Below are 26,447 nucleotides of genomic sequence, written 5' to 3'. Positions count from 1 at the left end.
TCCCCCCAGCCTGGCGGCCGGAGCCCTCCCCGCCCAGCCGGCCACATCTGGCGGCCGCCCTCCCTTGTTTCCGCCGCATCCAGACTTCCTCCGGCGGAGGCTGGAGGCTGCGCATCTGGGGCTTTAAACATACAAAGGGACCGCCGGGACCGGCGCGGGCCGAAGCGCGGGGGTCGGACCATGCGCCGCTGAGCCCCGCGAAGCCAAGGCGACGGAGCGAGCGGCCCCCCGGCGCTGCGCGGCGGAGCAGGCGCCAACCCGGCGGCGACGCGGCCGGGAGCCCCGAGCCAGCGACCCCCGGGCAACGCGCGGGGCCCCCGGAGCGCGACGATGGAGGCGCGAGCGGCCCGGGGCGCGCTCGCCGGTCCCCTGCGGGCGCTCTGCGTCCTGAGCTGCCTGCTGGGCCGCGCCGCCGCCGCGCCGTCGCCCATCATCAAGTTCCCCGGCGACGTCGCCCCCAAAACGGACAAAGAGTTGGCTGTGGTGAGTTGCTCCGCTGGCCTCAGTGGCCAAGTTTAGACAAACTTCGGGGGCACAGAGTGGGGGCCTCCCTCGCCCCTCCGCGGTGGGCACACATCGAGGGGGAGGAGCTTCGATGAACGGCCTGGGGGGTCTTAGGCTCGCTGTTGGAGGGATCTCTTGCAGACGGTGGGGAAGCTCTGGTGACTGGAGGAGACCTTTGGTAAACAACGGGGCAACCTGCAGGACGCAGCAGGGGGCGAGAGACGGGAGGGGGAGGGGGAGAGGGGTGCTTTGGCAAACTGATGGAAAGGGCCCCTTTTGTGAATAAAGGGGTCTTGTCTAGTTTATCTGGGGGATTTGGCAAGGGGCATGGCTTCGTAAACAACTTTTGGTCACATCTGGGGGTTTTGGCAACAGGGCCCCTGGCAAGCGTCTTGGTAGGCCTTTGGCAAACAGCTAAAGCGGTCTTTCTTTTTTTTGCAAATGGGGAAGTTTGGGAAGGGGTACTTTGGCACACAATTTGGGTAAACTTTTGCACGCCTGAGAATGGGAGGGAGCTCTGGCCAAAGCGGGGCTTGGCAAACTTCTGGGAACCCTTTGGCACACATCTGGAGAGGGGCCTTAGATAAACAGCTTGAGGGGACCGTTTGTTAATTGGGGCTGGAGGGAAGCAGAGAGCGCATCTTTTCTGCCTGGCTTAATGGGCATGTTGGCCAGGAGGGTCAAGGGTTGGGCCTGTGAAAGTTTCCTCGAACTTCTACGGGAGATCGGAGGACAGAAGGAGAGGACTGACCAGGCGGGCGGGAGGAGGGAGAGGCAGGCGCAGGAGGGCCCCTGGCGCGTGGGGCGGGGGCGGACTGCGCCCTGCTCTGGTCGGAGAGCGGCCAGCGAGCCCTCCTTCCTGGCGGGGGCCCCGCGCTGAGGCTCAGATGTTGTTTTGCTGAGCGCGCCTGGCTTGAGGGGCACCCTTGCCGCAGGGCTACTTAAGCAGGGACTGAGGAGGGGACAGCTGAAAGACTTTACCCCTCATCCTGTAAGCGCCTCGGGCTGGGGACCCCTCAGGATGTCCTCTCCAGCCCATAGACCATCTGTTGCCTCAGCCACCCTGGCCTCCCTCCAGCCTCCTCCCCAGCCTGTGCAGGGTAGTGCTCCCATGCTCTCTGGTCACCCTCTAGGACGTGAGGCCAACCCTCTCCCAGCCCCCATCCTTTTCCAGCATAGATGGGTGGGTTGGGAGACCTCCTTACATTTTTAGAGGGCTGCTTTCTTCAAGGGTCTGAAGGTGACTGGCAATGATGTGCCTGTTGGTTGGAGTGGGTAATGACAAAGCTACTTGGGTCCCCATCCCCACACCTTCTCCAGCCAACGGAAGTCCATGCTGCCCAGAAGTAATGTCATGGGGGCTTGATGGCTTTGGCCTTGCACCCCCTGGCTTCACATCAAGGCCTGCATGCACTGACCGACTGGCCTAGTATAACCGTGGGCAAGTGATTTAACTTCATCTGCAAACTGGAAATAATAATGGCATCTATCCCCAGGTTAAAGGGGAGGTCATCTTAGAGGCTTGCCTGGCACGTGGAAGGCACTCAATAAGCATTAGCCATCATTACGATCATATTATTATTATTGTTCTACCCTCTGTTTCCCCTTTCCTAACTGCGCCCAACAAGGTTAGGGCCACTGTCATGAAATCTCCTGGCTCCTTTCACCATTCCATCCCAGCATTTATCACATATTTCATTTTGCATTTATTTGTGATTTATCAGCCTCCCTGCACTGGGAATTTGAACTTTAGAGACAAAACTGTCCATCTCATTTTCCAGTTTATCTCCAGCAGTAGCATGGAGCTTGGCACATGGTAGGTGTCAGAAAGTATTCGTTGAATAAATAAATAAGCTGGTTGGGCCCTGAACCTCTGCAGGGGCCTGTTCAGTTTTGGCCTCAGTTTGAGCAGAGCCAATTGTATAGCCCCTGAAGGACAAGACCATTTTCTTTTTGGAAATAGCAGATTCAGGATTTGAACACAGGTCCGTCTGCTGCCAGAGCCCATGCATATAGCCCTTGAATCTCTTTATAAGAAAAAGGGAGCGAAATAATCCCTAAGTCACCAGCTTTTAAGTGGACAAGTGAGATGTTGGAAGTGAAGGAAGGATGCTAGAGTGTCATGGCTCCTAGCATGGGCTCTGGAACCGGATTGCTTGGTCTCAAATCCAAATCCAGATCCGTTTGTGAGCTGTGTGATCTTAGGCAAGTTTCTTAACCTATCTGTGCTTTGGTTTCTGCCTCTGTGTGATGGGGATAATATGTCTATGTTATAAAGTTGTAAGCACTGAATGAGTTAACAGATACTGACTTCAGCGCCTGGGTATATAGTCAGCACCCAGCACCAACATGTATGTAGTAGCCATGCTCTCTACAGCTATTATGTCACTCAACTACTGTGTGACAGCACTGGTTTGGGAACCCAGGCCTCCACCCAGTGCTCTTGGATCCCTAGAATATATCCTGTCTGGACTATGGGGCTGGACTGGGTCGCTGCAGCCTGCTTGGGTCGATACTGTGCCATCCTAATATGGCTGCTTGCCTTGGGTGCTCGTTTCTTCCAGCAATACCTGAACACCTTCTATGGCTGCCCCAAGGAGAGTTGCAACCTGTTTGTGCTGAAGGACACACTAAAGAAGATGCAGAAGTTCTTTGGGCTGCCACAGACAGGTGAACTTGACCAGAGCACCATCGAGACCATGCGGAAGCCACGCTGTGGCAACCCAGATGTGGCCAACTACAACTTCTTCCCCCGCAAGCCCAAGTGGGACAAGAACCAGATCACATACAGGTGCCAAGGCAGGGCTGGGGGAGGCCGGGCCATTGAACTGAGGGGACACGAAGTCTCCTTGGGCCTTGTCTTCTTCCCACTCAGGGGAACCATGAGGTATCTTTTGTGAGCGCTTGGCATCTTAGGGAGTTTGGATACAAAGTTCTTAGGAAGTGGAATCAGACAGACCTGAACTTGAGTCTCACGCTTACTAGCTGGGAGGCACTGGGCTACTTTTCAGTGCTGTGAGTGTTGGCTTTCCAGTCTACAAAATGGGGCTAAAAAGACCCTTCTTCATGGGGTAGGTTGGGGAACTAAGCTACATTGCACTTATGTAAAGTGCGTCTACAGTGTCTTACACATAGCAAGAGTGTAATAAATGTTAGTCATCATAATATTATTAGATGGGGTCACTGGGGCAGGCAGAGGGAATTTGATGATTGGCTGCTAATTGGGCTCTTACAGAGTTGTTATAATTGGTTGCTAATTGGGCTGAGAGCTCTACTCTGTGTGTCTGGTGTTGGATTCCAAGGGTGAGATCTTTGTCCTGTGTCCCATGTCCACTATTTATGTCCCTACCCTGCCAGCCAGAAGTGAGAGATGAAACTCCTGAGATAGGGCTTGAAAATGTAGACTGGTCTGGAACTCCAGGGGACCTCAAGGAATTCTGGGTGGGCCTGTTCCTTGGCAGTGCTCCCTGCTCAACTTGCACACACATACATACATGCACATGCATTTGCACTCTTCACATGCTTATGCATACCTTTGCATGTTCATGCACGTACACACGCGTTTGCACGTATCCACGTGCACTCACATACACGTGCTCGCACACATGCATATGCACTGACATGCATCTCTGCCATCTCCAGGATCATTGGGTACACGCCGGATCTAGACCCAGAGACAGTGGATGATGCCTTTGCTCGTGCCTTCCAAGTCTGGAGTGACGTGACCCCACTGCGGTTTTCTCGCATCCATGATGGAGAGGCTGACATCATGATCAACTTTGGCCGCTGGGGTAGGCAGAAGAGGGGCTGGCAGGGGGTCAATGGAGAGACAGGGGGCGATATGGACCTCGAGAGGCATGGGGTCCTGCTGGCAGCTTAGATGGCAGAATAGAAGGTGTAGACACTGGAGGTGGTTTGGGTGGGGAGCAGACACTGGAGAGCCGTGTTAGTGTGGGGGCAGGCACTGTGCTGTGGCATAACCTGGAGGCACTGTCAACCTGAAGTACGTAGTCTGCTGCGTCCAATGCGGTAGCCACTAGGTACTTATAGCTATTTAAGTTTAAATTAGTTAAAATCAAAAGAAAATTAAAATTCAGGTCTTTGGGTACAATGGTCACATTTCAGATGCTCAGTAGCCGCACAAAGCTAGTGGCTATTGGATTGGATGCCACAGAGGAAGACGATTCCCATGGTCACAGAAAGGCCTGTTGGATGATGCTGGCAGACACTGAGGAACTGAGGATAGGAGAGTGGGTCAGGCTCAGTGGAGCAGTGTAGACACGAGAGTGAGTGTAATAGAACCCAGGGTCAAGGCGGCCACGCAAGTTGGTAGTGTGAACACTGGCAGTAGCACAGACACGAAGACAGGGTGTAGACACTGAGTGGTATAGGAATGAGGGTAAAGGGCGCAGGCACAGGAAACAGTGTAGACATTGGGTGGGTGGTGCGGACCTGGTGGCAAAGTAGGCCTGAGGGTTAGTGCTTTAGATATTGATGATGGTATGCCCTGAAGGTAGGATATGGTCAAGAGGTCAGTGATGACAGGAGGGTAGATGGTACAGTGGGGACAGTACCAGTGAGGACACTGGTGTGGCACTGTGGGTATGTGGACAGGTATAGTGTCATGCTGGTAGCGTAGACAGAGAAGGGAGGTGGTATAGATAGTGGGGGCCAAGCAGACTTGAGGAAGCAGTGTGGACCACAGGATGGTGACAACCAGGCCAGCAAACCTCTACTGAGTCCCTGTGTTCCCTGTCCTGGACAACGCCAATGGGATGGGAGAGGGGACAGAAGCTGGGAGGTCTAAAGGCTCCACACATGGATTGAGGTGTTGGATGGGTTTCAGGGTCCAGCTGGGGCAGCTAGAAGCTGAGACCCAGTGTGTGTTTCAGAGCACGGAGACGGGTACCCCTTTGATGGTAAGGACGGGCTCCTGGCCCACGCCTTCGCCCCGGGCACTGGTGTCGGGGGAGACTCCCACTTTGACGATGATGAGCTGTGGACCCTGGGAGAAGGGCAAGGTAAGAAAGGGACCCTTTGCGTGCCCCAGACCTCCTCTCCAGCCCTCTGCATGCCTCCTTGTCCCCTAGCAACAAGGGCTGTGGCTTCCCTGACAACCTTGGGAAGCTCCATCTGCTCCTTCTACTTGGACCAGGGAGATGGGAGGGAGGTGAGTCAGAATCCTGGTCTCCAAAGAAAGGCCTGGAGAGGTCGAACCTCCACTCTCTGTTGCCCCCAGTGGTCCGTGTGAAGTACGGGAATGCCGACGGGGAGTACTGCAAGTTCCCCTTCCTGTTCAACGGCAAGGAGTACACCAGCTGCACCGACACCGGCCGCAGCGACGGCTTCCTCTGGTGTTCCACCACCTACAACTTCGAGAAGGACGGCAAGTATGGCTTCTGCCCCCACGAAGGTGAGCATCCCCCTGACCCCGGGCTTGTCCCCTCAGCCCTCTAGCATCCCCTGCTGCCTGCTACGCCCCTCCCTCCACCCGCCACTCTCCCCTGGACTGGCAGTGCCAGGCAACCAGTGTCCCCGGCAAAGCCCTGCATTCAGGTCCCACTATCTGTGTGTCTCTCCCACCTGTACCATTCTTTTCTTAATACTTTGATTAAGTCAATTCAATTTTTCTGAAGTCTCACCACTAGCAATATTTGTGAAATCATAGGTTTGATGTGCTAATTATTTTTTTCTAACATCCATTAGAATGAACTTAGAACTATTAAATTTCCCAGTGGTTCTCTCTAGAACCAGTTTCTACCCTCCAACCAAGACTGAGGGTTCAAGGGCATGAGGACATGCTTGGGGATGGGTGGAGAGCCCCGATGGGGAGGCAGGACACAGACCAAGGCTGGACCCCACCCTGGCCTGGGGCTGCCAACCCGGAAATTTCAGCCACTGCGCCTGCCTGGTCCTCATGCTGACTGGGCTCGTGAGTGTGCGTGTGTGTCTGGTCACGGGGCTAATGCCATCTGCCTCTCTTGGGCCCTGTCTTTCTCTTCCTCCACTCTGTCTAGCTTGTGTTTGCATCTCTGTGTCTTGACAAAGACATTAGGCTTGACTTAATATTTGTGTGTGTGTGCTTGTCAGTGCTTGAGACAAAATTTTCAGCGATTTTGAAACCATGTAACGTTTTAAAAAGGGGTAATGGGTAAGGGTATTGACATACTCAGTCCTTTTTTAAAATACCACTTCATAATCATAAATCACAAAAAGACGGTATTGTGACTTCATACTAAATTAAGTCATTATATTTGATAGTTCTGGAAATTGAAAGCCCAGAAAATTGGGGAAAATAGGAGAAAAATCTAATTTCTAAATCTTACCTTCTTCCCCATTCTGTGAAGACTCTTTAGTCTACATAAAGACTGAATTTGGGGCTGTAATTTTACATGTTTGTGAATCTTTCTGACCCCATTGCAACAGAACACTGAGCACCAACCATCTAGATAGAAGGAAAGAAACAAAGAGCTAGTTAAGTGTCTTCCTGTTTACACTTTTATTACCAAAGCTGAACTTGATATTAAGCAAGAGTTCAAGCCATTCAGCATTAATAAGTCAGAACGTTTTAAGTAAAAATATTTTCTGTATCTTACATTTCCCAGTAGGGATTCAGGTGACGTTAACCCTTCTATGTGTCAACCGTCTGATCGGAACAGAATGCCTTGACAATAGAAGTGGAAACAGCTGTATTTCATAAGTTTGGGAAGGGTTTTTCCCTGCATTGGACATTAGCCCTTTTCTTGGTGTTTAGCCAGGTGCAAATGCGCACAACATGCACGTGTTTAGGTCTCGGGGCAGAGGTCCTTGTTACTCAGCCCCTGCTGACTGCTGAGTCAGTGTCTGCTTCTTGCCATCCTTGTTGTGGGGTGTTCGGGAAGACACAGGGGCTTCCTGGGTGGTGGAAGTGCAGTTGATGGGAGGCCATGGGCAGGAGGCTGGAGTCAGTCAACGTTAACACTTTGCCTTTCCCCACTCCGAGGCCAGCGAGGTATCTGGGCTCAGCTTTGCCTCTTTCTTAGGTCCCATTGTTTCTGGCATTGCAGACAAGGTCTCTTGAGAGGGGGCGGGGGGAGAGGGGAGAAGTGAGGATGTGGGGCCCCAAGTCCTGCAGTGGGAGGCCAGGGACTGGGCCCCATTCTGGCCATGGTGGAGTTAATGGGGGCTGGTGAGGTCACCTCTGGCGCTGTTGTGCACAGATGGTCCTTGTTACGCACTTGTGGTTTTGCTAGTTGGCAATTCCAGAGACACACCATTTTGTAGCTTCGGGGTGGATGAGGGGATGGGGGAGCAGGGGGAGAACCCAAGACAGACAGGCCAGACTCTGAGCCCCACTCTCTCCCCAGCTCTCCAGTCATGGCTCCAGTCTTGGGGAGGTCAGAGTGGGAACTGGAGTGTATATTAAAAGGTTCCCAGAGATGCTACCTCCCCCTCCCTCCCTCCTTTTCTCTCCTCCCCTCCCCGCTGCAGGGACTGCAACAAGGCCATCTGGGAAAGGCCTGGGGTTGAAAGGAGGTGAAGCTTTCCTCTCTGTGCACGCGTGTGCGTGTGCATGTGTGTGTGTTTGAGAGTGACTGAGAGAGGGTGTGAGAGAGAGACAGTGTGTTCTCTGGTTTTCAGTTACAGCCCTCAGCCACTTCTTTTGTGACCATAAGCAGTTCCAGAACCAGCTTTCTCTAAGCCTCAGTTTCCTTATCTGTCAAATGGAGAAAGACTCTTGCAGTTCTGCCCACTGTGGATGATACATTTAGCAATCTCCGTTGTGTGGGGCATGGACCAGGCGGAGTGGACAGCGGCCAGGGGGCGGGGGCAGGGTTCTGGAGGTCCCTGCTGTGTGCCAGGTGTTAACCATTTCCTTGCTGGGGATCCACAGCGTCCCGGGGGAGGGATTGGGTTGCCCAGGGAGGCAGGGGTCCTCTGTGGGAGCTCAGAGAAGCAGTTCTCTACCAACCTGAAAGAGATAGTTTTTAATATTGAAACAACACAACAGCCTCGCTGGGGAGAACCGGGCTGGTGGGCGGCCAGCCAGCCCTGTGCCCAGGCAGGTGTCTCTCTCTCATTCGCATCCTCTCTCCCCCTCCCCAGCCCTGTTCACCATGGGTGGCAACGCCGATGGACAGCCCTGCAAGTTCCCGTTCCGCTTCCAGGGTACGTCCTACGACAGCTGCACCACCGAGGGCCGCACGGATGGCTACCGCTGGTGCGGCACCACGGAGGACTACGACCGCGACAAGAAGTACGGCTTCTGCCCGGAGACCGGTGGGTGTCCCTGCCTCTCGCTGCCCTCAGGGTCCAACGACCTGCTGTCTAATAGAAAACCCACAAGACCCCCCCATTTCCCCAGGACAGGGCGGGTAGTCAGGGTACTTACCAGCCAGTACAGCCTGGGCACCGAAATCAGAGCAGACTTTGGGCACCAACAGACAGTTCAGCAGAATTGGCGGTGCCTAAATGTCAGGCCGGCCCAGGACCCTCTGAATGACCTGCACCCCTTTTCTCTCGGCCTCCCTGACTCGTGTTTCTCTCTCCCCGTCTTTGACCTTGCAGTCTCTCTTTCCTGCCCTTCCTAGTCTGTGTCTCCACTTTTTTTTTTTTTTTTTTTGAGACAGTCTCACTTTGTTGCCCGAGCTAGAGTGAGTGCTGTGGCATCAGCCTAGCTCACAGCAACCTCAAACTCCTGGGCTTAAGCGATCCTACTGCCTCAGCCTCCCCAGTAGCTAGGACTACAGGCATGCGCCACCATGCCTGGCTAATTTTTTCTATATATATTTTTAGTTGTCCAGATGATTTATTTCTATTTTTAGTAGAGACGGGGTCTCGCTCAGGCTGGTCTCGAACTCCTGACCTCGAGCGATCCACCTGCCTCGGCCTCCCAGAGGGCTGGGATTATAGGCGTGAGCCACCGCGCCTGGCCTGTCTCCACCTTTTAGTCTGTTTCTCATTAAGAGCTCCCTCCGTCCCTCCCTCCCTCCCTCCTGTCTTACTTCCCTTCCTCCAACATGTATTTAGCGACACTTTGTGCAGCAGACACAGAGACTGGTCTCCCCTGGCCCTGCCTGTTGGGGCTCCCAGTCGAGGGGGGGTGTGCTGGTGCCACCCGCTCTGCCCAGCCCCCCCCTTGCCTGCAGCCCTGCCGCCCATCCACGGAAGGCTAATTGTAGCTCTGATGTGGCTGCCTGGGTTTGAATCTCAGCTCCGACGCTTCCTAGCAAGTGTGGGCTCAGGCAAGCTTCTTAACCTCTTCCAGCTCCAGTGCCCCATCCATGAAATGGGGGTAACGTTTGCCCCCTGCTGCACAGGGCTGTTATGGGGGTGGGCTGAGAGGTGTACACAGCACTTGGCACAGCGCCTGGGACTGAGCAAGTCCTCGGTAAATGGGATTTGTTAATGTCGACATCATGTCATTGTTTCTTGGGGGTGGCCTTCGCGGCCCCTTGACCCATGTCCCCGACCCCACAGCCATGTCCACTGTTGGTGGGAACTCGGAAGGCTCCCCCTGTGTCTTCCCCTTCACCTTCCTGGGCCACAAGTACGAGAGCTGCACCAGCGCCGGCCGCAGCGATGGGAAGATGTGGTGCGCGACCTCGGCCAGCTATGACGACGACCGCAAGTGGGGCTTCTGCCCCGACCAAGGTATGAGGCCCCGGCCGCTGGGCAGAGACACCAGACATCGCCCCCACCCCAAAACCTGGGCTGGAAACCTTCCCGGGACCCCACCTACCTGCCCCTCAGACACCTGCCTACCCCGGTGTGGACACTGCGCCCCCTACCTGGGCCAAGACGATGCCCATCCGGGTGGAGACACAGCCTCCAAAACCAGACCCCATTACCCCAGTGGCCACCTCCTGGGTGGAAATCAACACGCCTGAGGTCTTACTGCTCTTCGCTCCCTCCTTAGCCACCCTCCCGGCACGGCTGTTACTACTAAAAACATCTGAATTCATGGCACAGGTCACTCTGCCCTGGAGAGGTGACATTCCCAGTCCAACAGAGATGCCTTCAAAGAGCTGGTGGGCGGTAGAGGAGAGGAAAAATGGAGTAGCCTCCTGCTTGCTCTGACCCCACAGGCCACGCAGCCCGGGAGCCCCCAGAGCCCTGCCTGCCCCATCGGCACCATCCTCTGCCAAGGCGTACGTGGCAGGTCCTCGTCAGCACTGGGTGCTGAGGACACAGCTGGCTGGGATAGCTCTCTACCCTCCAGGACTCCTGGGCTGGGGGAGGAGAGTGACCCCGAGATAGCCCGTGACCTTACTGAGTTGTGAGTGCAGAGAGCAGGGTGCTTAGGGCCCTGTGCCCATTCTAGTCTTCCGGGTCCAGGGTCATTGGGCTTAAAGCTCCCTAATGGCCCGCGACGGCCAGGTGAGTGGGCTGGTGCAGGGCCTGCTGGAACTAGGTCAGCCTTATGTCACTTTCCTTGTTTTACTCACAATGAGATGGTCCTTGGCAAGTGCCGGCTCATAGAGGCTGGCCAAGGGAGATTTTCTTATCCCTGCTAAATTCTGTGCTGTGATTTAACCTGCTCTCCAGCCCTCTACCTACAGGTAGAGTCTCCGTCTGCCTGAGTGGCTCAAGGCTCCAGAGCCGAGTGGCTCACCTGGGGTGAATATCGGTATTCTAGGGCTGCTATGACCAACTGCCACAAACCGGTGGCTTAGAGCAACACAGATTCATTCTTCCCTGCTTCCGGAGGCTGGAAGTCTGAAATCAGGGTATCAGTAGAGCCACGTTCCCTCTGAAGGCTGCGTCACTCCTGCCTCTGCCTGTGTCATGACATGGCCCTCTCCCCTCCGTGTCTGTGCCTCTCTGTGTGTCCTTCCTCTTCTTACAAGGACACAAGCCATGTTGGATTAAGAGCCCACTCCACTCCAATATGATGTCGTTTTGAATACCTCTGCAAAGACCCTATTTCCAAATAAGGTCACATTCACAGGTTCCCAGGGTTAGGACTTGAAAAAATCTTTTGTGGGAGCGACACATTCAACCCACAGCAGGGTGTGACGTAGAGTTTGCTCACTGTCTGTGGCTGAGCCTGGGTGACCACTCCGAGTGGGAATGGTTTCTACTGCTTTTGCTGGGACAGAAATGGTGGCGCCACGGGGCCAGCCTTTCCCCCCCCCCTCACCTCTTCAGAGACCCCAGAGGACAGGTTTTGCCCCTAGTCTGTATATATAAACACAAAAAGCCAGGAAGCATGATTTTTTTACAAACGGCACTTTAAGCAGAGAATTTGCAGATGTCACTTGTCCTCCTCCTTTATAGCACACCTGCAGCCTACCCTGGAAAGGGACAAGAGGACTCTGGGTGACCCCACCTGGAAGCAATAGGCGTAGTGTATTAATCCCACAATTTCCAGAGAAGGAAAACTCGATACATGCCACTTCCGGGGCCCCCAGCCCCACTGTGGGGACGTCCTCAAAAGTCTCTATCACTGGGCCAGGTCCTGACTCCCCTGTCATCTCTCTCCCCTCCCTGCGGCCTTCAGGGTACAGCCTGTTCCTCGTGGCAGCCCACGAGTTTGGCCACGCCATGGGGCTGGAGCACTCCGAGGACCCTGGGGCTTTGATGGCGCCCATTTACACCTACACCAAGAACTTCCGCCTGTCCCACGACGACATCAAGGGCATTCAGGAGCTCTACGGTAAATCCCAGCTTGGGGCCCCTGGGTGGGGTCTGGGGAGGCCATGCACCCTGGGATGGAGGCCCAGGGGGTGGAGCCAGCAAGGTCCCAGCTATCAGGACTGCCAGGGACAAGGACAGTGTGGGAGGCGGCAGTGTGGACCCAGTCCTGGGGGGTTGGAGCAGTGCTCCACGGCGACGCTGGGTAACCCCTTCCTTGCAAACAACACTAGCATCATGCCCCTCCTCGCCCCCATCTCTAAGACTCTCCATTTCTAGGAGAATAAACTGAGTCCTGAGAAAGGTAACCTTTCTGGCCCAAGGTCACACCGGTTTAAGCAGCCAAATGGGGTTTAGAGTCTAGGAGAGTTAGCTAAGTCCAGGGCAGAATTTTCCAGCGTGTGGAATGACCATAATGATACGGGGGTGAAAGTTTCTAGCTTTCATAATGTGTTTTTATTTTAATATGTAATAGGAACATAACAACTAGTGCCAAAACCCAATGATTTATCATTAGTGCTTACAGTGAGGCTAGAGTTTGAAAAGTCAGTCCATTCTTTTAAAAAAAAATTAAATATTTAATGGTTCTGGTGGTACCTGGACCAGGCCACAGTAGCACAAGCAGTGCCTGAGTGATGACGTTTTGGGAACACTGGACTCGGGAAAGAACCCTGGATCTGGACTGAGAGGTGCTGGGTTTGAGTGTGGCCTCTGCCACGCACCAGCTGCAGAGATTGAGTGAGCCTTTGCCTGTCAGGACTCAGTTCCCTAGTCTCTAAAAGGTGACATGAGGAGTGAAGGAATTAATCCTTGAGAAAGTGCCACATCCCTGGTGCTGGACCCTCAAGCGGCCCCCTGACCACCCTGGGTGTAAGAATCTGAGCTTTGGATTTGAATCCTCAACCTTTCTGGGCCTCAGTTTCCTCATCTATAAAATGGTGTAATAATGCTACCCCCTCCCAGGGATGCAGAGAGGACTGATGTGGCTGATGTCAGTAAAGAGCATTTATAAAGTACAAAGGGCCACGGGATTCCGGTTTCTTTCCACGTCCAGGCACCTTCTGTTTATCCTAATGGGCTTACACTACGGCCAGAGTACGATGTCGTCAGACCCTTAGCAGGGTGGGTGGGCAGCCCAGTTGGTTCAGCCTGGTGGCGAGAACCCCAGGAACTGGGCAGAGTCTGAGGTTTGTTGTCCTCCCCCAGGGGCCTCCCCCGACACTGACACTGATGCGGGTACTGGCCCCACCCCCACGCTGGGACCTGTCACTCCCGAGATCTGCAAGCAGGACATTGTCTTTGATGGCATCGCTCAGATCCGTGGTGAGATCTTCTTCTTCAAGGACCGGTGAGTGCAGGAGCTTGCTTCTTCCCTCCTTGTCCCCGTCCTCTGCCCTTTCCTCATCACTCTTGTGCTCCCATCCTGGCTGAGGACCCCCCTGGGGGTTCACAGGGTGACCTGTGTTTGACAGTGTTTGCTGTGCCGCAGACACCTCCAGGTCTCAGTGGCTTAGTGCTCAAAGCATTCATTTGCCCCTTCATAGGCTGTGGGCTTACAAGGTGTCCTGGATCCTGGCTGCAGTTTGGGTACATGTCACTCTTTTCCCTGGGAATAGGGGCTACTCATGGCAGATGACAGGGTGCAAGAAGCTGAATCAAACCACACAAACACATTTAAAGCCTCCATTCACAGGGTCAATCCCAACACCTGCCCTAGAGGAGGGGACTGCAAAGTCACATGGCAGCACACATGGATGTATCATTCTAAAATAGGGATGGAGGGAGGAACTGGGAACAATAATTCAGTCTCCCACAGGCCTTCTGTGGCCTGTGGCTGCAAATGGCCAAATTGCTCTTTGTATGGGTAGCAGGTGACCACTGGATAGAGAGAGGCAGTATCCTTCATGCTGTAGATAAAGGCCCCCACTCGGTTGACCAAAGGCTGAGACTCACCCTAATTCCAGAGCCCCCTGGAGAAGGGCAGGCAGTGCCTGGGACCTCATCAAAGGATTCATCCATCTGTCTATTATCCATCTATCCACCCATCACGACATCCATCCTTCCGCCATCCATCCATCCATACACAACTACATCCATCCTTTTATCATCCCTCCATCCATCCACTCACCAATTCATCCATCATCCATCTATCCTTTCATCCATTTATCAAGTATAGTAGTTGAGAAAATGGACTTTGGAGTCCAGAGTGTCTGGGTTAGAATTCTGGACCTTAATTATCTTCTTTGTACTTTGGTTTGTTCATCTATAAAATGGGGCTAATATTCCAACCAATTTCACAGGGCTGTTGTAAGGATTAGATGAATTTAGTGCTTAGAACAATGCCTGACACAATAAGTGTATTCAATCATATTAGCTATTATTATTGACAAATAATTATTTGGGATCTACTGTGCCAAGTACTTTGCTAGGCTTTAGTAGGTGGGGGAGGGAGGCAGAGGGGCTGCTTAATGTCTAGATCAGGGTTCTCAAAGACAGGTACCCAGGCCTTCCACCCCAGAACCACCTAGAGCAGTGGTCCCCAACATTTTTGACACCAGGGATCTGTTTGTTTCATGGAAGACAATTTTTCCATGGATGGTTGGGTGGGATGATTTTGGGATGATTCAAGCACATTACATTTATTGTGCAGTCAAACCTCTCTGCTAATAATCTGTATTTGCAGCAGCTCCCCAGCACTAGCATCACTGCCTCAGCTCCACCTCGGATCATCAGGCATTAGATTCTCACAAGGAGCTGCAACCTAGATCCCTCGCATGCACAGTTTATAATAGGGTTCGTGCTCCTATGAGAATCTAATGCTGCTGCTGATCCGACAGGAGGCAGAGCTTATGCAACGATTCAAGCAATGGGGAGCGGCTGTAAATACAGATGAAATTTCACTGCTCACCAGCCACTCACCTCCTGCTGTGTGGCCCGGTTCCTAGCAGGCCATGGACCAGTACCAGTCTGAAGCCCAGGGGTTGGGGACCACAGATCTAGAATGTGGATATTAAAAGTGTGGGTTTCTGCTCCCAGCCCCAGGTCCTCCGACTGGAATTTCTAGAGGTGGGCCCCAGGAATCTGCATTTTAGCAAATTCACCCAGTGATTCTGGTGCACATTAAAGTTTGTGCATCACCAGTCTGGTGTGGGAAACAGAGGCAGAGAGAACTGACAGTAATACATGGCAGAATGAAAGAAATGTTATCACAAAGGCATCAGCAAGATGCTTTTGTGGGCACGTCCCAGCCAAGGAAAGCTTCACAGATGAGGCAGCATCTGAGCAGAGGCTTCTAAAGGGAGAAACAGGATTCTGGTGGACAGCGATGGGGGTGACAGGCGGGGAGGGTGTTTGAGGCAGGGGGAACTGCAAAGCCAAGCCATGGAGATGTGAAAGTTCCTGGCTTGGACGGGGAGGAACAGAGAGCATGGTGAGGTTAGAAGATGTTCCAGAAACTTTCAGGAAGAGCTTTCTCTGCTCTGGACGCTGGCCAGGTGCTGGGGTGCAGGTTCCCTGCCCTTCGCAGGGTCTGCTGGCCAGTAGGGAGACGGCAAGAGTGCAATGAGAGTTGGGACTCAGAGTGCAGTGCGAAGTCCAGTCCCATCCGGCCTTGAATGCCCAAGCCAGGATGTGGAACAGCAGATAGCAGTGCTGTCCTGCAGCCCCGTCAAAGGGATCCCCAGTGTCCTTTCCCTGGGGCACTTCCTGCTCGGGAAGCCCTGACCATGGGCAGATTTGAGACGAATGAGCCTAGGAGAGGGTGCAGAGGCCTAGGCTGGAGCCATTGCTGGCCTGCCACGTGTCACAAGTTCTTTCAAAAGGAAGTTGATGAGTGTTTCATGGGCTCATTGAATTAATCAATAAATATTTAAGCACCAATCATATGTAAAAATTGGTGGTAGCACTGGGGGAACAAGAAGGATAGTCTTGCAGGGTGATTAAACTCAGACTTTGGAGTCAGATCTGGATTTGAATCTTAGTGATAACTAATTTACTTAGGAATTTACTTAGTGATAACTAAGTAATTAAATCTTTACCTCTCTGAGCTTCATTTGCCAAATAAGGATTGTGATACCCTCCTGTGTCAGGTTTTGCTGTAAATAACGGAGATACCCTGCCCCCGATGCCAAACTCAACCCAGCTTAAACAGTGGGAAGAAATTATTCTCACATGTTACACAGTCCAGGGTTAGGGCTGCCTGCAGGGACAGAGAGAGGGTTAGTGACTTGATGTCTTTGTCCACTGCCAACCTCTGCACTGACTTCATCCTAAGGTTGGGTGCCCTCGTGGTTACAAAATGGCTGCCAGTGGCACTTTGGGGCTACAATCCCTGCCCACGTCCAGCAAGAGAAAGAAAAAGACACACACACACACACACACACACAATCTCCAGATGTGCAATACAATTCTATCTGTTCAATTTTATCATGCCAGTGTAAGTCATATGGCAATTGCTGAATCTATAATAGTTGACAGGGAGTGCTAAGCTCTGACTGGCTTAGACCAGTAGTTTTCAAACTTCAGCATGCATTAGAATCATCTGGAAGTCTTGTTAAAACAGATTCTGGCCCCAAGCCCAGAGTCTGATCTGTAGATCTGAGGAAGGACCCAGTCATTTGCATTTCTAACGAGGCCCAAGTGACGCTGAGGCTGCTGGTCTGTGGACCACACTATGAGGACCAGTGGCTTAGACTGATCAGTACCTACTCCCATCATGGGGACTGGGGACACAGGGTGTGGGGAGGTGAAGGATGGGTCATGAATGTGGAGTTCTGGGAGGAAGGATAATAGGGAAATAGATAACAGATGCTGGGTAGACTGCCAGGAGTACATGTTATCTTATACTATTGGGAGAATTAAATAACAAGGCACATGAAGTGCTTGGCACTCGGTAGGCCCTCAATAAGTGATAGCTCTTCCTCTTGCCAGTGTGCACGGATCCATTCCATTTCAGTTCAGGGAACGCTTCTGAGTGCCGTCAGCTCCTACCTCAATTGGTGTCTGGTTAAATAGGAGAAATCAGACAAACAAACACACACTACTGTTCCAGGCACTCAGTGTTGACGGCGGTGGAGAGGCTTAGAGGAGGGAGAACACAGTATGGACAGAGCTAGGCCGGGAAGGCTTCCTGGAGGAGGCAGAGGGGGAGGGAAAGGGGGCTGGGTGCATCTTGCAGAGGGGAACTCTGTCCATTCTCCAGCCTCCTCCAGCCTTCCTTTGATCTTGCCTCCCCCTCCGTCATGGAATCATCACTGGGATGATTCTGGGTGGGCTTGGGAGGCACATGTGGTTAGAGCTGCAAGCTGCAGAGAGACTGAAGGTGTGGTTTCCTGTGTCCCCTGCCCTCCCCCAGGTTCATTTGGCGGACAGTGACGCCACGTGACAAGCCCATGGGGCCCCTGCTGGTGGCCACATTCTGGCCTGAGCTCCCGGAAAAGATCGATGCTGTGTACGAGGCCCCACAGGAGGAGAAGGCTGTGTTCTTTGCAGGTGTGTGGGAAGGGTCCTGCCTCGGCCCCCGCTCCCTGGGCCACTGTCACGGGGCTCCTGCCAGGCCCACGCCCACTCCCCCTCGCAGACCACAGTTCCCGTGCACCTGTGGGTGCTTCCTCTCCTTTATGCCTCCATCGTCACCCCAAAGAGTGGGATTCCTCTGGGAAGTGGGTTCAGACACCCAGCAGCAAATGGCATTAACTCGCAGAGTGCATATTCCATCTTCTTTTAATTCTTTTTCAATCCTTCCGATTCCTTTTCTAGAAGTAAAAAAATGTCAGTTTAGTGTTAGTGTATCTCTAACAGCCCTGTGTGTGTGTGTGTGTGTGTGTGTGTGTGTGTATCTTTCTCTCCCCTTTCTAGTGCTAGAACCTTTGGCAGGTTTTGGTTAGAGTTTTTACAAAACTAACTTGTGTTAAGTTTTAATTTGAAACACACATTTATTTTAACTGAGGTTAGTTAGTTATGATAGGGTGCTGTTTCACACCAGGACAGAAATGGATTATTCAATAAATGATATTTGAACAACCAAGAAATTTTGAAAAATAAATCTATTTTTTAAAGAGTTCAATATGAATTCACCAAAAACAAAATATTAAGTAAATAATAATAGAAGGACTCTCTAGAAGTGGTAAGAATCGTCAAGGTAAGGGTCTGTATGACCAAAGTTTGGGAAGCCCTGCTCATTCAATATTGATTTGAGCACTGACCACGTGCCGGGCTTTGCCAGGCCCTGGGAATACAGCCCGGCCCTCTTGTTGCTTGCAGACTACTCGGGAGACAACAGGGTGTCAGACGTACAGAAAGGACCATGATTGGAGGACCCAGGGGGTCCCTGCCCTGGGCTGAGGTGGGATCACAGGAAAGGCCTTCCTAGGGGAGACACAGGCTCTGCCAAAACTGTGTGGACTTAATGTCCCACCCACCCATTCCCATCTCCTCCACCCCACAGTGATCACAGGGCACCTCCGTGCAAGTCAGAAAACGGCGCCTCTTCCTGGCAGGCGTGGCCCGTAGGGTGTGTGACCTGTGAGGCTGGTCCCATCCCCCGACTGGCCTCCTTGGCAGGGCACCTTCTCTAATTGACTTCTAAAACGCTACGTGTGAGCCCTGATTCTGGGCGCTGAGCCCAGACGTGAGCAGGAAGCTGTGCCCTGTTGCGAATGGCCGCCATGGGGTCCCCCTGGCAGACAGGTGACAGGAGGAACAGGTTGGCCTGGGGGATTTCAACATCAGCCACCAACGCACCGCACCCTTCGCTTCCACTGCAGGGAATGAGTACTGGGTCTACTCTGCCAGCACCCTGGAGCGAGGTTACCCCAAGCCTCTGACCAGCCTGGGATTGCCCCCTGACGTCCAGCGGGTGGATGCTGCTTTTAACTGGAGCAAGAACAAGAAGACGTACATCTTCGCTGGAGACAAATTCTGGAGGTAAGAGAGGATGGTGGATAGCACAGCAGCGCAGCCGGCTGCCTGGAGGTGCGGAAGACTTACTGAGGCGTCATGGTGCCCCCTGGGTCAAGTTCAGAGGTTGGTGGGCCACGGATGCCTACTCTCTGGTCTCTAAGCTATCAGGGCTGCAGCCCCTCTGATAAAGTCTGGGTCAGAATCTCCTTTCCCTTTTCAGAAGTCTTTTGCTTGGGCCTCTGTCTGGTCTGGACCCTCACATTTGGGCTAACTCACTGAAGAAGGGGTAATTAAAATAAAGAGCATAGCTGCTACTACTGACACTATGTGCCAGACGCTGTCCCGAGGGCTCTGCGAGGTGGGTATTATTATTATTCTCACTTTACACATGAGGAAACTTGGGTTCAGCAAGGTTAAGTAACTAGCTTAAGGTCACACAGCCAGGTAGTGACAGGTTGGGATTGTTTTGGTTTTTTTTTTGAGAGAGAGAGGGTCATACTGTGTCACCCTGGGCTAGAGTGCCGTGGCATCATCATAGCTCACCTCAGCCTCTCAAGTAGCTAGGACTATAAGCACACGCCACTATGCCTGGCTAATTTTTTTCTATTTTTCGTAGAGCTGGGGTCTCGCTCTTGCTTAGGCTGGTCTTGAACTTGTAACCTCAAGTGATCCTCCCGCCTCGTCCTCGCAGAGTGTTAGGATTACAGGCATGAGCCACTGCTCCCAGGGACAGATTGGGATTTGAACCCTGGCATTCTGGCCCCCAGAGAACATGCTAGTCTTCCCTGTACTATACTATACCATACCCGGGGTAGTGGGGTTCCAAGAGATGGGGGTGGTAGAAGCAGGGATGGGAGAGAGCACATGTGAAGAGGCCTGAGAGATGGGTGCCCCGGCCATTCACAGGAGCCTTCGTCCAAATCAAGCCCCTTGGAAGCAGCAGGCGCCCTCTGGCATGCCCACAGTAGGCCCAGGGGCCGCGGGCACAGACTGGCAGGGGAGCAGTAGGGAAGCAGGTAGTTCTCTGCTCCAGGATGTGCAGGGAAGGGTCCAGTTCCGAGAGGCCATGGTCAAGGCTAAGGGGCCCAGGAGTCCAATATCCAAGAATGGTCAGTGAGAGGCAGCTTAAACCTCAGAAGTTTGATTTATAGTTCTCCACACTTTACAGATAAGGAAACTGAGGTCCAAAGACATTACATAACTTGTCCAAATTATTTATATATAAGTGTGTTGGCACAGAAGCAGGATTATAGCTGCTTCTCCTGTCTTCTAACCCAGTCCCCTCTACTGTATCCTCTAGGTCATTTGGTCAATGGGGTGGGCAGAGGGGCTTTCAAGGTGTCTTCCATCCCCTCCTTCCCAGTGTCCCCACACTCATTCTGTGGCTGCCACTGCTCTGGGGCCCCACCCGGGAACTACTCAGAGGGCACTCCCTGAGCCCTTTGTCCGCCATCCCAAAGCAATCGCGCTCCCTTCCCAAGGCCTCTCTCTTCTCCCCCTTGCCCCCTCCCCACCCCTCCCCCAGCTGCCCTGCATTCAGAAGCTGTTTATAGCCCAGGCCTGCCGTGTCAGGGTGGAATTCCAGACATATTGCTAAGACACTTAGCAACCTAAGCTGATTGATATCTCAAGCCTCAAGAAAGAAAACAGTCGGGCAGGAAACCACGGAGTGGGCTTTCTCCCCACAGGCTCCGGAACACTCCCAGGCGCCAGCACGTACTGCGAATGGCATCTGGGCATCGCAGGCGCTTCTGGATCTCGGAGTCTCAGAACTGTGGGCAGTGGGAGGCGCAGAGCACAGACACACGCATCTTAGAATCAGGAAGCCCTGGCATCTCCAAATCACGGTGTTGGGAAGACTTTAGAATCACTCTCCCATACACTGTGTGTGTGTAAACACACAAGAACAGATGTGTCCATGTGTGAACATCACACACACACACACACACACACACACACACACACACACATACACACATGCTGACATGCAGGCCGTGGCAGTGCCCTGCAGCGTTTTCAGGCAGACTTATCTGCCTCCCAACCCTTTTCCACAACAAGTTCACCTCCCAAAGCCAGGAACAGGGTGGATGGACAGCCTACTCTGCAGAAAAACCTTCCTGAGACTTCCCTAAAAGGGGGCAGAGCTGAGGGGCCAGTCAGAGGCTCTGGGCTGGGCTTCCAAAGGAGACAGATCTGTCTCCCAGGAGAGGTGTTTAATGAGCCTGTGACCCTGGCCCTGGTCTGGAGTCTGCAGAGGCCCCCCGAGGCCTCCTTGCTGGAGAAGGGGAGAGAGCCCCAGAGGACAGAGCGTGAGCAGCTGCCTCCGGCATGCCAGGGAGTGCTTAGTCCCTGCTTTGAGAAGCTTCCACTAAGCCCACAAATATCCGTGCAACATCTCCTATGTGCCGGGCACTTAGCTAAGTGCTGGAAAGACAGTGGTCAAGAAATAATCACTCCAAGCCCTCATGGAGCTGACAGTAGGGCAAGGGAAAGAAACATAAACACATCTGAATCAAATAATAGTTGCTCTCTGTATGGGGACAGTAGCACAGCCCAGGGCTGAGGCTGTGCACATCACCTGTGCTTCTCACTTACGGTATCATTAGCCCCTTCGTCCCAGTGTGGAAACTGAGTCTGAAGGGCTCAGGGATACACATGTGGAAAAGCTGGGACACTTTCTGTGTCTGTGTTTTTAACACCTGCTGTTCACTGCAACTCCCACAGCTGCGGAGAAGTTCCAGAGTGTCCCAGAGAACTTCTCAAAACAGTGTGCCCGTGAGCAGGAAACACTGTTCAAAGAGATTAGGGGCACGGAGAGGAAAGTGAAGAGGTATGATCCTCTTCAGAACAAACATCTGGCGCTGTGGTGCTTGTATTCTTCTGGATGAAAAGAACTTGGCAGCAAAATAGCTCACTTCTCTCAGCCTCAGTTTCCTCATCTATACAATGGGGCTGATTCCTGCCTTCCCCACCTTCTGTGGGTAGAAAAATGAGAAAGAAATTAGGGCAAGTTCAAACTCGGGACACATCTCGGGGCCACCATAACCCTAGGGAATGTAGTTTGAGGGGCGAGTGGAGGTGACATGGGTGGGAATGTCGGGATTTTGAGCTGGGGACTGTGGTGCCCTGGGTCGTGAGGGGACATGGCAGGTTGTGCAAGAAGCAGCCTTACGATGCAGCTGGGATTAACAGAGGCTTTTCTGGCAGTTTTCGGGGGATGGGTTGAGGGAGAAGACCCCTGCAGAAGGGAGCCACAGGGGCAGCTGTTGTTATCTGGGGTGGAGTGGTGAGGCTGCCGTGGGGAAGGAGAGAGCTGCCAGGAGGCAGCGCAGAGGAAAGCCTGGCTTTCACCAGGACGGGATTCAAACAGATCTGTCTAGAAAATTAGTTCCATGAGGCCGAGACTTGATCTTGTTTACTGAGATATCCACACGCACATAGTGGGAGCCCATTAAATATTTATAGAATAATGAAGTGGGAAGCAAAGGAATCAAAATGTTTTAGCATTTAAAAAGTTCTCCAAAAAATTGTAAAAGACAGAGGTGCTGCCGCCCAGGGAGAAGAACATGCCAACTAATGCCCGAGGTATTTCCCCTAATTAAAGGCAGAGCCCAGAATGACGACACATCCTGAGAGCTGCAGCCAGCACTGAGGTGGCCCGTGATCCACCCTGTGACTAACAGGCCATGGACTCACGTGCGCCACCTCGCATTGTCATCTCACTGCCAGCCACGATCATCTCGGACGGGGAGTGTCATCTCCACTTGGCAGAGGACGAAGCAGCCATTTGTCCGAGCCACACAGTGAAAGAATGATGGGGCAGGACCCCAGCCCAGGGCTCCTACTCTGGTGCTCCTGAGACTACGGCAGGATCTGTTTGTAAAGGAACTAACATTCAATACTAAGTATTACTACTTACCAGACATGGGGATAGATGCTTTGTATGTGCTATTTTATTTAATATATATTAAATACACTAAATTAAATGTAACCCTATTTTACAGCTGGTAAAACTGAGGCTCAGAGAGCAACTTGCAGCCCTGGCACCAGAGCTGGGAGCAGCTCCTGAGTCTCTGGTCTGTAAAATGGGTGTTATGGTAGTAACTGTGTTGTAGGATTATTGCAAGGATTGAAGGAGCAAGCGTGTGGGGAAAGTGGTTAACATACCTGTTGACATGTAGTCCGTGCTTCATAAACGTTAGCAGTCATCACACGATTGTTTTTATGGGATTGTCTGGAGTCCTGTAATTAGTAAGTAGAGGAGTTGGGCTTCAGACTTGGGTCTGACTGCACGGCCTCCCGCTGCCGCCAGCTGCCTCGCTGAAGGGCTAGGCCTGGTGTCTCAGGCCCACCCAGGAGCCACCAGCGGGCCCCTCCCACCCAGGTTGGGGCGGGAGTGGGCTTTCGAGAGGCCCTGCTGGCTCACCCCGTCTGTTTCTTTACAGATACAATGAGGTCAAGAAGAAAATGGATCCTGGCTTCCCCAAGCTCATCGCAGACGCCTGGAACGCCATCCCGGATAACCTGGATGCCGTCGTGGACCTGCAGGGCAGTGGTGAGCCGCCCGGCCTCTGTCCGCTTTCTAGGACTCCCCCCCACCCCCCAGCCAGGGCCCAGCTCCCCAAGCACACACTCCCTCATTGTGCCGGCAGGCATGCGGCGGCGCCGGGAAACAAACCAGCCCCTTCAGCCCGGGGCTGGGACGGCTTCCAGACCCCTGACCTCTGCTCCCTCGGCCTGGCTCCAGGAAGTAAGGCCCAGAAAGGCTCCTCACAGCTGCAGGGCCTGGAGCCAGGGCCGGAGAGAGGGCGGGAGGCCTGGAGCAGGGAGGGAAGGAGGGACGTGGGCTCCTCGCCCTGGATTCATTCTGGGGTTTGATCCAGGCCCTTTTTCATCTTGCAGGAGGCCTTGTTTGTGGCCGCCTCCCATTAGCAGAAGGGTGGCTCCGTTTGAGACAAGGCAAACTTTGTCGTGCTCTGTTGCTCATGTGGCAGAGATCCCCGCTCAGCCCGGTCTGCCCTGGTTCCTTGCTGAATAAAACACCAGCATCAGCGAGGGACAGAATTTGGAGCTGGAAAACAGTATTCCTGGGGAGGCTTCTATGAACTCTCTAGGGCGCTAGAAATGAGTCCAATTTGGCTTTTTAGAGATTTCATTTAAACTCCATAGAGTTCTGTTTTTGACTGCCTGTTGTATGCTGAGCACAGAGCTTGGACCTCCAGTGGCTACCAGTCTTACATGTCCAAGAAAAGGCAGTGCCCAATCAGGTGCTAGATTAAGGATCATCTTCAATAGCGAACGTCTATTAAGCACCTATTATGTGCTGGGTTTTTTTTTTTTTTTAAAGTAAATGAGACCCTGTGTGTCAAGAGCCACAGATTCCAAATTCTCCAGGGGCCAGGCAGGTGGCACAAATGAATGAAGTGGGCAGTGGCAGACTATAGGGAAGGAAGGGGTCTGTGGTGAACCAGGGAGCAGGACATGGCTCACTTACAGGGGACAGGTGCTTCTCAGTTTCTGATGATTATACCTGCAAGAAAGAGGGCGCTGTGTTGTTAGATGCTCTAGTTGTTTTTAAAAGAAGCCAGAAATCTGTGTTTTCATGTGACTTTTCCAGATAGTTTACATGTTGGCAACTTATTCAGATTTAAAGACAAACAAAACAAAACAACTTGTGTGAGCCAAATAAAACCCATCTGCGGGCTCGATAGGGCTGGAAGCCTCTTGTTTTGCCAACTCTGGTATATGGAAAGTGCTTAGTTTGGTGCTTGTGTTAACAGGGGCTATTATTATTAATAGCATGTGTTATCTAACTTAATCCTCACCACAAACCCTAAGAGGTTGGTGTCTTTATCCTCATCTTAGAGATGAGCTAACAGGGACTAAGAGAGCTTATTTCTGCAGCATTTCTCTTCCTCTAGTCCTGGAGGGGTCTCTTCTGGTTTAATACATTGAGTGCCACGCTAGAAAAACAAATTTTTTCCCTGGGACCATGGTGTTTTATTAAAACAAAACAATCCTTTCTAATTTATTATTTTTATTGTTTTCTGTGTGTGAGTTATATGCAAAGCAATCCATGTTTTTAGAATTAAATTGTCAATATTAATTGTAACAATGAGAACATCAACAAGTATTAATAAGATTTTCATGAACCAACTGCAGGGTTTTGCTTCATGTGGCCCCAGGCTCAAAACTAGCCTGAGTTAAACATAACTCACATGGCAGTCAGTGTGTTAAAAGCTTCTCCCCTATGCCATGCAGACATTCAAAGCTCCCAGAACCTTCTATGTATGTGCCAGAATGTCAGGATGGAGTGGTCACAGCCTCTCTGTTTTCTCTGTCCCAGGTCACAGCTACTTCTTCAAGGGTGCGTATTACCTGAAACTGGAGAACCAAAGTCTGAAGAGTGTGAAGTTTGGAAGCATCAAATCCGACTGGCTGGGCTGCTGAGCAGGCTTGGCTCACACAGGCCCTTCCTCCACTTTGCCTTCTGCTCACCCGGCCCTGAGCGCTGGAGAGGGACCCATGGAGGCCTGGCAACCCTGCCTGCAGCTCTGTGGTTAATCAGCACTCTCACTCCCATCTGGTAATTTAAGATTCCAGAGAGTGGCTCCACCCTGTGCCCAGGATAGGTGCTGATTTGTACCCCTCCCAGGTGCCCTTCCCCCTCCCATCCCGCCAGCCCTCAGAGCCACCCCTAAAGAGATACTTTGATATTTTCAATGCAGCCCTGTTTTGGGCTGCCCTGGTGCTGCCACACTTCAGGCTCTTCTCTCTCTACAACCTTCTGTGGCTCACAGCACCCTTGGAGCCAATAGAGACTGTCTCAAGAGGGCACTGGTGGCCCAACAGCTTGGCATGGGGCAGTGGGATAAGGGCATGGCCAGGTGGCCACCCTAGACACTTTTCACTGCTGGCTGCCTTAGAACCTTCTCTACTTTAGCAGTTTGCTTTGTATGCACTTTGTTGTTTTGTTTTGGTCTTTTAATTTTTTCCACTTTGAAATTGCAATTCCTGACAGAAGGACTCAGGTTGTCTGAAGTCACTGCACAATACATCTCACTCCACGTAGCAATGGTTTCCTTGTTCACTCACTTCAGTATGTCCCTTCGCAGTTGCTTCCTCCACTGGATGGAGGAAAACCAAACCATGGCTCCCTGCTCCGCCCTCCCTGCCTCTCCCTTCAACAGTTCCCCATGGGAAATGTCAACAAATACGAATAAAGACACCAGTTGTGTGGCAATGTTTGCCATCTGTTTTAGCAAGGCACAGACAGGTGCCACAGCCCCAGCCAGAAGAGGAAATTTTAAAGTCCAAATTCAGGGCACAGGTGATATCTGCTGGAAAGCTCAGAGCTTCCAAAGTAGAAAGCAAAAAAACCTCAGAGTGGGCGAGCTCCATCCCTCTGTCCTGTAGGAAGAGCCCCG

At 52.5% G+C, this 26,447-nt stretch overlaps 1 protein-coding gene across 1 annotated transcript; it reads left to right on the top strand.

The window, feature by feature from the left end:
* Positions 1–48: 48 nt before the first annotated feature.
* Positions 49–26,263, top strand: MMP2 (matrix metallopeptidase 2). Its single transcript, XM_045533772.1, has 13 exons — positions 49–483; positions 3,069–3,295; positions 4,147–4,295; positions 5,397–5,525; positions 5,744–5,917; positions 8,590–8,763; positions 9,964–10,137; positions 11,987–12,142; positions 13,327–13,468; positions 17,474–17,610; positions 18,885–19,044; positions 23,466–23,575; positions 25,367–26,263. The coding sequence occupies exons 1-13, from the start codon at positions 331–333 to the stop codon at positions 25,468–25,470; spliced, it is 1,989 nt and encodes a 662-aa protein (XP_045389728.1). The 5' UTR covers positions 49–330; the 3' UTR covers positions 25,471–26,263.
* Positions 26,264–26,447: the final 184 nt, after the last annotated feature.

This window comes from Lemur catta, chromosome 20, assembly GCF_020740605.2.
Source record: "Lemur catta isolate mLemCat1 chromosome 20, mLemCat1.pri, whole genome shotgun sequence".
Classification (NCBI taxonomy): Eukaryota; Metazoa; Chordata; class Mammalia; order Primates; family Lemuridae; genus Lemur; species Lemur catta.
This window is presented reverse-complemented; position numbering and strand designations above follow the sequence as displayed.

Excerpts from the sequence above, each read along its gene's own strand:
- MMP2 (XM_045533772.1), top strand. The coding sequence starts at position 331 with ATGGAGGCGCGAGCGGCCCGGGGCGCGCTCGCCGGTCCCCTGCGGGCG. Across the intron at positions 484-3,068 it reads CGGACAAAGAGTTGGCTGTG|CAATACCTGAACACCTTCTA; the intron begins GTGAGTTGCTCC and ends CGTTTCTTCCAG. Across the intron at positions 8,764-9,963 it reads CGGCTTCTGCCCGGAGACCG|CCATGTCCACTGTTGGTGGG; the intron begins GTGGGTGTCCCT and ends CCGACCCCACAG.